This window comes from Centropristis striata, chromosome 20, assembly GCF_030273125.1.
Source record: "Centropristis striata isolate RG_2023a ecotype Rhode Island chromosome 20, C.striata_1.0, whole genome shotgun sequence".
Taxonomy (NCBI): Eukaryota; Metazoa; Chordata; class Actinopteri; order Perciformes; family Serranidae; genus Centropristis; species Centropristis striata.
In genome coordinates this window covers 710158-720956 of record NC_081536.1, presented here as the reverse complement: position 1 = coordinate 720956, position 10799 = coordinate 710158, and the positions used below count along the sequence as shown (strand labels likewise).

The 10799-nt window shown below is 30.9% G+C and overlaps 1 protein-coding gene across 1 annotated transcript in view; it reads left to right on the top strand.

The window, feature by feature from the left end:
* The window catches only part of blnk (B cell linker), a 53214-nt gene continuing 42415 nt past the window's right edge, over positions 1–10799 (top strand). Inside the window, exons 1-2 of the mRNA XM_059358883.1 lie at positions 1–495; positions 3532–3594. Of these exons, the coding sequence (XP_059214866.1) occupies positions 427–495; positions 3532–3594 (132 nt within the window). The 5' untranslated portion in view covers positions 1–426. The remainder of the gene's footprint in view (positions 496–3531; positions 3595–10799) is intronic.

Genomic DNA, 10799 nt, shown 5'->3' with positions numbered 1-10799 from the left:
TAAATAAAATAGATGATTATTATTATTATTATTATTATTATTATTATTATAAATTACGCACTGTACACTGTTGACAGTGAATGCAGCGTGGCCCGGGAGGTGAAAGTGGAGTCACACTCTATTATGACACTTTGGTTTCTTTATACTTTATATATGACTTTAAGGAAGTCCCTGCTTCCCTTTTTACTGGACGCCTCGCTGCAATCCTGCCCCCGACAAATTTAGATTTATTGAGAATACCACGGATTGCCACATTACTTATGGATGAAGGCGAGGCGGACGGAGGGTCTGTGCTGGTTTTAATGAGCTGACCTCCACCAGTAACTTCTCCCTGTTGAAGTGTTGGAGGCTGGGAGCGTGACGGCTCAGTCTATTACTGCACTTCCCTCAGAAAACTCTGCTCACAGGCTCCCTGCTGAGACTAGAATGAACCTGCCGTCCAGAGAGGAATGTGAGGGGTGGGACCAGGCGCAGGTGGCCTTCTTCATGAGCAAGGTGAGTACAGAACACCTGCACACACAATGAGACACTGTGGGGAAGCTAACGGATGCTAACGGATGCTAATGGAGCTACTTTCTCATCATGTAGAAGTTAATTCTCTCTAATGAGGACCATGTGAAACCTCACTGTTTCTCTTTTCATACATACTGCATATATACAGTACAGACACACACCTTCTCATTCAATGCGTTTCCTTTATTTTCATGACTATTTACATTGTAGATTCATCAAAACTATGAATGAACACATGTGGAATTATGTACTTAACAAAAAAAGTGTGAAATAACTGAAAACATGTCTTATATTCTAGTAAGCAAAGGGTGGTTACTTTGAGGAATCTAAAATACAAGACATGTTTTCAGTTATTTCACACTTTTTTTGTTAAGTACATAATTCCACATGTGTTCATTAATAGTTTTGGTGAATTTACCATGTAAATAGTCATGAAAATAAAGAAAAACGCATTGAATGAGAAGGTGTGTCCAAACTTTGTGTGAAATAACTGAAACAGTTACAACAGTACAGTGAATGATTGACATGAATATAATAAGTGCTGAGAGAATGAGAATGTATCTTTTCTATTTACTATTTATTGAGATGAGATGATAAGAATGTATCTTGTTATTTACTATTTATTATGCTTTTGATATGAATCCAGTACCTGAGTGCATTGAATTTTGTTGTATTTCTGTGCAATGACAAATAAAAATCTAATCTAATCTAATTTAATCTAATCATGTAGAAGTTAATTCTCTCTAATGAGGATTAGTGAAACCACTGTTTCTCTTTTCATACATACTGTAATATACAGTACAGGCACACACCTTCTCATTCAATGCGTTTTTCTTTATTTTCATGACTATTTACATTGTAGATTCTCACTGAAGGCATCAAAACTATGAATGAACAAAAAACACCACAAAAAAATTACAAAAAACACCCAAAAACACATGGAGACACACAAAAAACACATAAAAACACACATAAAAACACACAAAAACAGAAGAAACAAATACAAATAACCCATAAGACACAAAACCACAAAAAAATTACAAAAAACACAGAGAAACACATGAAAACACACAAAAAACACTCAAAGAAATTACAAAAAAACACACAAAAAATTACAAAAAAAACAAAAAAATACATAAAAACACAAAGAAATTACAAAAACACATGAAAACACAAAAAAATACATAAAAACACACATAAACACACAAAGAAATTACAAAAAAAACATAGATAAAAACACAAAGAAATTCCCAAAACACAAAAAAAACACATATGGAATTATGTACTTAACAAAAAAGTGTGAAATAACTGAAAACATGTCTTGTATTTTAGATTCCTCAAAGTAACCACCCTTTGCTTACTAGAATATAAGACATGTTTTCAGTTATTTCACACTTTTTTGTTAAGTACATAATTCCACATGTGTTCATTCATAGTTTTGATGAATCTACAATGTAAATAGTCATGAAAATAAAGGAAACGCATTGAATGAGAAGGTGTGTGTCTGAACTTTTGGCCTGTACTGTACATGCTGAAACAAGTGTTAAAAAAAAAGATAAACAATAGCTGCTCAATTAAATTGAGGCAACAGATATTATATAACACAATATTATTAATTAAATCTAACTACGTTACAAGTTGAGTTAATAACTTAACAGGAAGTGTAAAGTGTCAATTAAAAACGGACTAATTCTATTGTGTTGGATTCATTCAAAACTCTCTTGATTTAGAATTACAAACATTTTTTTGGTAATTTTGTGTCTTTTTAAAATAATTTTGCGTCTTTTTTTGGTAATTTTGTGTCTTTTTAAAATCATTTTGTGTCTTTTTTTGGTAATTTTATGTCTTTTTCTAAACATTTTGTGTCTTTTTTTATAGTAATTTTGTGTATTTTGGGGTCATTTTGTGTCTTTTTTAAAGTAATTTAGTGTTTTAATTCTGACTAATAATTTACTAAAACTAAAAAAACTAAAAACTAAAAAACTAATTTAAAACTGACTAATTCTATTGTGTTGGATTCATTCAAAATTATCATTTCATTTTACTTCATATATTTAATAAAATGTATTAAATATAAATGCGTCCTTGATTTTGAGGCAGTTGTTTAAGTAACTTTAATATAAAAATATTTGAGATAGAATCTGCTTATTCTGATCACATTAAATATAATCTTTATGTGTCTGTAATTCTAAATCAAGAGAATTTTGAATGAATCCAACACAATAGAATTAAAACACTAAATTACTATAAAAAAAGACACAAAATGTTTAGAAAAAGACATAAAATTACCAAAAAAAGACGCAAAATTATTTTAAAAAGATACAAAATTACCAAAAAAAGACACAAAATTATTTTAAAAGACACAAAATTACCAAAAGGACTTTTTTGGTAATTTTGTGTCTTTTTTAAAATAATATTGTGTCTTTTTTGGGGGTAATTTTGTGTCTTTTTTGGTAATTTTGTGTCTTTTTAAAATAATTTTGTGTCTTTTTTGTAATTTTGTGTCTTTTTTTGGTAATTTTATGTCTTTTTCTAATCATTTTGTGTCTTTTTTATAGTAATTTTGTGTCTTTTTTGGGTCATTTTGTGTATTTTTAAAGTAATTTAGTGTTTCAATTCTATTGTGTTGGATTCATTCAAAATTCTCTTGATTTAGAATTACAGACACATAAAGATTATATTTAATGTGATCAAAATAAGTAGATTCTATCTCAAACATTTTTATATTAAAGTTACTTAAACAACTGCCTCAAAATCAAGGACGCATTTATATTTAATACATTTTATCAAATATATTAAGTAAAATTAAATTACAGAATAATTTATTACAGTGTAGATGGTTTATAAACCAATTATTAACCATTTACAAAGTTTAATCGTTTTCTTAAAGGTATATGAATCATTTCAAAGGGTTCTACAGAATATTTTTTTACAGTGTAGGAATAAACAGATCATGGTGAGATTGTGTGTATTTAAAAGTAAATATATATAGATTGTGTATGTGTTTGCTGCCCTCAGAACAAAATGCATGAATGTGCCTCGACTGTAAACAGACTGAAAATTAATGGACAAAGACTTTTGGTGAGTTATTTTTTTATTTCCACCTGATTTATTTCCTCCCAGAAAATACTCATTCTGTTACATAATGCACTAATCCATTCAGGATCATATCTGGTTTGTGGTTTGTGTTCAGTTTGTTATTCTAATTACATCAAAAATGGACAAATCCTCCCGAGCAATTATTATTATTTTGATTATGGTATTAAAAAAAACCCGGCAGAATGATTGCATTTCCTCCAGCTATTTTCTGTTTGTATTGCAAAAACATAAATAACTAAAAAACATATTACAATGCCAAAAACCTCCTCATTATTGTTCTGAAGTCAAATGTGATTGCAGGAGTTTTTTATCTTGTTTTTTCAATATGTATTCCTAAAAAACGGAATAAATTAAAAAAAATACACCTTATTTAAATGAGTCTTAGATTCCAAAAAAAGCAGTTTACAGGATATGAAACATAACTGTTTGCTCGTATTACTTCCCACACACACACGGTGTGTAACCAGCGGCTCCTAATATGGAAGTGAGTCCATCAGCTGCAACTTCTGCTTTCAGATTTCACTCATTGTGTCCAAACTCACATGGTGATAAACTCTCCGAGTGTTTCTAAGAAACACAAAGAGAAGCGCCTGAGTGTCAGAAGTGTGAAATGAGACTCAGGGATAATAAAGCTGTGATCCTTATTACTTATTTCAGTAAGTATCATTAAATCTGCTTCAGTGGTGAGGGGCTGAAACTGCACGGCTTTATAACTTCATAACGTTTAGTGTTTTCAGGGTCTTAACTCTTTGGAGTTTGGGGATATTTTATCAGTTTTTGACTCCTTTTCATTCTGCCTGTATATAAACCACTTCAAAATCTTTACCATGACGTGTTGGTATCATTGTTTTCAGCACAACCTCAACATTTTGAATGCATAGAAACACACTAAACCACAAAAAAATTACAAAAAACACATAAAAACACACATAAACATACACATAAACACACAAAGAAATTTAAAAAAAACATAGATTAAAAACACAAAGACATTACAAAAACACAAAAAAATACAAAAAAAAACATAACACACAAAACCACAAAAAATTACAAAGAACACAAAAAATTACAAAAAACCCACAAAAACACATGAAAACACACAAAAAAATACATAAAACCACACATAAAACACAAAGAAATTACAAAAATACAAAAAAATACAAAAAACCCATAACACACAAAACCACATTTTTTTTTTTTTTACAAAACACACATAAAAACACAAAGCAATTACAAAAAACATAGATAGAAACACAAATAAATTAAAACATAAAAACACACTAACACACAAAGAAATTACAAAAAAACACAAAAAATTACAAAAAACACACGAAAATGACAAAAAACACAAAAAAACTAAGAAATTACAAAAAACACACAAAAAATTAAAAAAAAAAAACACAAAGAAATTACAAAAACACATGAAAACACACAAAAAACACATAAAAACACACATAAACACATAAAAACACAAAGAAATTAGAAATAGAAATTACAAAAAGACACAAAAAAACAGTAAACACAAAAGATTGCATTAAAAAAAGCAAAAAAAGTAAAATCATGTTACTACTCTTGGTCGAGGTGGGGTTTTTTTACCTTTGCTGAAAAAGGGTTGATGCATTAAATGTGACATGGAAACTTGTGTAAAAGCCAAAACTTTAGAGTTGAGCTGCCAGCAGGAAACATGCTGCTGGAGGTTTTTACATGGTGACGTCATGAAGTCGTGCTCCGGCCCTTTGGTGGACTCCAGAGGGTTAATATCCGGGTTAATTAATCCGTAGAAGCCTTTATTCATAATATGACTATGTGTCTTTTCAGTGGCAACTTCTAAACAGTGGAGCATCCATCGACTCTGCTGTTATTACTCTCTGACTCTGAGCTGATTCCTCTTTAGGAGGATATTGCATCACAGAGATATTTCCGCTATATCTCTCAGGCTAAAATGTGCTCGCTGTGTGTTTTTACGCGTGGAGCTGATGAATGTTTCAGAGCAGAGACTTTGATGTGGAGTTACCAGAGCAGATCTGAAAAATACATATCATCCAGTGTGCGTATTGACTGCTAGATCCCATAGAGGCAGCAGCAGCAGGTCTATTAGCTTCAGGTAAACCCGTTCTCCTATTGAAGGAATATTTCACCTTGGCTGCACAGCTGGCTACACACACCTTCAATTTACCTGCTTCAAGGCTGCACAGTCAAACATTCACATTCACACTCTACCAGAGTAGTAGAGCTCTTTCTCTGCATTCTGATTCACTGTGTTTGATTTTTAGCCTCATTCACTACAGCTTGGCTCAGTTCAACACTTTGGTCCAGAAAATATCTCTACAGCAGGGGTCTCAACCTCAGATTACCTGGGGTCGCTGGAGGAAGTATCACAATGACCAACAAAAGACACAAAATTACAAAAAAAAACTAAATAACTTAAAAAATAAACAAAATGACCAAAAAAGACACAAAATGACAGAAAAAAAGACACAAAATTACTAAAAAAAAAATAAGGCACAAAATTATTTTAAAAAAGACCCAAAATTATTCAAAAAGACACAATATGACCAAAAAAGACACAAAATGACAGAAAATAACTAAATTACTTAAAAAAGAAACAAAATGACCAAAAAAGACACACAATTATTTTAAAAAAAGACACAAAATGACCAAAAAAGACGCACAAAATAATTTTAAAAAATACATAAAAAATTATTAAAAAAGACACAAAATTATAAAAAAAAAGATGCACAAAATTAATAAAAAAGACACAAAATTATTTTAAAAAGACACAAAATTATTTAAAAAGACACGAAATTATAAAAAAAGACACAAAATGACAGAAAAAAACTAAATCACTTAAAAAAGACACAAAATGACCAAAAAAAGACACAAAATGACAGAAAAAAAAACAAAATTACTTAAAAAATAAACAAAATGATCAAAAAAGACTTACCAAAAATTACACAAAATCATTTTTAAAAGACACAAAATGACCCAAAAGGCACAAAATTACAAAAAAAGGCACAAAATGATTTTAAAAAATACATTAAAAAATATTTAAAAAGACACAAAATTATAAAAAAAAAAAAAAAGATGCACAAAATTACTAAAAAAGACACAAAATGATTTAAAAAAGACAAAAAATTATAAAAAAAAAAAAAAAAAGACACACAATTATTTAAAAAGAAAGAAAATTACCATAAAACAGTAATTAAAGGGACCTTCCACACAGCAACACAGTAAAGTGCCATTCATATAAAACTCACATTAAACTTTCATATCAAGGTGGGGGCCACAAAATATCGTCACGAGGGCCACAATTGGCCCGCGGGCCGCCAGTTTGACACCCATGATTTAAATCAAATAATTCAATTTGGTTTCCACAGAATAATTAATGATTGATGAAGACAAAAAACGCTCGAAGCAGCAAGGGAGGACAGGTTTGGTTTTGCGTCTGAAGGGCAACATGACAGAAGAAGTATATATATATATATATATATATATGTGTGTATATATATATATATATATATATGTATAAAGAGTGATTGTGTCTCTGTCCTTGTGTGTCCTTTCACCACATCCTTCACCATGTGAGTCTGACAGGACAGTGTTAATATTTAATCCTCCTGGACGTTTATTCTGACATCTGTAGCTCTTAGAAGTCCTGAAAACGAGGTATTTGTCAGTTTTTGGGCGTTTTTTTTGTCAGATGATTTCAGCAGGTGGCACTCTTCACCTCTCCAGTTATATTATGAGAGTTCTTGCTCCATGTAAATATCAAGTTCTTCTTTTTTTTGCCTCTGGTACTGAAATGTCACTTCCTGTTGCAAAAGGATTTAACAGCAGCAACTGTAAGCTTTGATGCTTCTGAAAGCTTTTGTGTTGAATGAATTAGAGAGAAACTAAACAGACTTACTGACTGGGGTTTTTTAAGAACCACTCCACTCAAAAGTTATATTTTCTACCAAGATGCTGAGATGTTTGAGCCGTGGAGAATCAGAGTTTAACCCTTTGGAGTCTGGAGATATTCTGTTGGTTTTTGGCTCTTTTTTTTTCATTCTGCCTGAATATAAACCACTTAAACAGTGTTCACCATGACATGTTGGTGTCATTGTTTACAGCACAACCTCACCTATATGACCTGATTATTATTATTTCATTTTGACTTACTGGATCAACATTTTGAACTCAAAAACACACAAAAAATACACACAAAAAAAACATAAAAAACACAATAAAATTACAAAAAACACATAAAAAAACAAACAGAAATCACACACAAAAAGTATAAAAACACAAAAACATAAAAATACACAAAAAATACAGAAACCACACATAAAAAACACCAAAAAATACAAAAAACACACAAAAAAAACTAAAAACACACAAAAAAACACACAAAAAAAAACACATAAACACATATAAAAACACTCAAAAAATGACAAAAGACACACATAAAAACATAATAAAATACACAAAAATTACAAAAAACAGATAAAAAAACCAAACAGAAATCACACACAAAAATGACAAAAACACAAAAACATAAAAATACACAAAAAATACAGAAACCATACATAAAAAACACCCAAAAATACAAAAAAAACACAAAAAGAACTAAAAACACACAAAAAACACACATAAACACATAAAAACACAAAAAATGCACAAAACAACACATAAAAATTGCAACAAAAAAAAATATTGCATTAAAAAGGCATTGAAATGCTGAATGCACACTGCAAATCTCAGCAAAAACTTTATTACATTATCGGGAATTTATTACATTATCAGGTTCTACAAGGCACTTTGAAATGTGTCCTCTAATGTAAAGTGCGTTACAAATAAAATGTATTATTATTATTATTATTATTATTATTATTATTATTATTAGGGTTTTCTATGCAGTTTCCAAAAGTGTGACGTAAAATCCCAGAAGCGCCTCGTTACTTAACATCACGTAACTCATGGAGGATATTCCTGCGTTTTATAACAGGATCTTTAAACCTGTGTAGGGGATCAGCTGTGCATTAAATCTGGCATAAATGCAGCAGAAGCAGAAGAATAATAGTTTATGATGAGCGATGTTTGACTCGTGGGTATATCTCAGCATGTGTCTGAGGCCAGAGAGGAGCTGAATGTCATCCTGCTGCCTTCGGCCTACTTTGCATTATTCATATGATGTTTATACAGTAGACGGAGCAAAAGGTCAAGACGATTCTCCAGTAAGTCGGCGACGCGGAGCTAAACTGCCTGGAATGCACCTTCTTCACATTCCACCTACAGCATCTCTTCATTTAGTGGTGAAACACAAAGAACAGTCTAATTCTGTCTGCTGGTGGGTGGCGGTGTACTACAGGCAGAGAGATAAAGCTTCTCTCCATCTTTCTGATGCCTCACACAGGTAGACAGGTTAAAAAAGAGATGTAGTAGATGAAAGGAGCTGTCAGCCTCTATCTGTGAGCGAGTCACACTCAAAGTAAAGGACAGAACGCACACAAAATATATCACGGCTGCTTTGTTGTTGCTATCAAACATCTCCAGAGAGCTGAGACACAAATGATGTGAGCTTTGTTAAAGGGATGGAGGCTACAGTTAAAAAGGAGAGAACAAATGTAAAAAAAATTTAATGTAGCCGATATCTGACGGTTGCATCACTGAATGGAAATTAGATTAACCCTTTGGAGTTTGGGGCTATTTTGTTGGTTTCAGCACAACCTCACCTATATGAGCTGGCAATTATTTTTTTCATTTTGACTTACTGGATCAACATTTTGAACACAAAAACAGACCAAAAATACACACCAAAAACATTTTAAAAAAACACAATAAAATTACAAAAAACACATATAAAAAAAAAAAAAACAGAAATCACACAAAAAATACAAAAAACACACATAAAAAACACACACAAAATGACAAAAAAACACAAAAACATAAAAAATACACAAAAATACACAGAAATCACACAAAAAATACCAAAAACACACAAAAAATGACAAAAAAAACACACAAAACAGAGAAACAAAAATACACAAAAACACACATAAACACACATAAAAACACTCAAAAAAACACAAAAAATGACAAAAAACCCAGAAAAACACAATAAAATACACAAAAACACACATAAACACACATAAAAACACAAAAAATTGCAAAGAAACATTAAACACAAAATATTGTATTAAAAAGGCATTGAAATGCTGAATGCACACTGCAAAAACACACATAATAACACATAAAAAAATGAAAAGAGCTGTCAGCCTGTATCTGTGAGCGAGTCACACTCAAAGTAAAGGACAGTACGCACACAAAATATATCACGGCTGCTTTGTTGTTGCTATCAAACATCTCCAGAGAGCTGAGACACAAATGATGTGTGCTTTGTTAAAGGGATGGAGGCTGGAGTTAAAGAGGAGAGAACAGATATCTTTTTTTTTAATGTAGCCGATATCTGACGGTTGCATCACTGAATGGAAATTAGATTAACCCTTTGGAGTTTGAGGCTGTTTTGTCGGTTGCCTGTATATAAACCAGTTAAACATCTTTACCATGACGTGTTGGTGTCATTGTTTTCAGCACAACCTCACCTATATGACCTGAGTATTATTTTTTTCATTTTGACTTATTGGATCAACATTGTGAACACAAAAACAGACAAAAAAAACACTCAAAAAACATTTAAAAAACATACAGAAAAACTCACGCAAAATGACAAAAAAACACAAAAACATAAAAAAATACACAAAAACACACAGAAATCACACAAAAAATACAGAAAACACACATAAACACATAAAAACACACAAAAAATGACAAAAAAAAACCCACAGAAACACAATAAAATACACAAAAACACACAAAAATTACAAAAAACACATAAAAACACAAAAAAATTGCAAAACAAATTATTTAACAAAAAATATTGCATTAAAATGCTGAATGCACACTGCAAAAAACACACATAATAACACATAAAAAAAGCACCAAAACAAACACAAAAGCACACAAAAAAATAAAAAATTACAAAAAACACACAAAAAATTTACAAAAAACACACACGCTATTTTGTCGGTTGCCTGTTTATAAACCACTTAAACATCTTTACCATGACGTGTTGGTGTCATTGTTTTCAGCACAACTTCACCTATATGAGCTGACTGTTATTTTTTTCATTTTGACTTATTGGATCA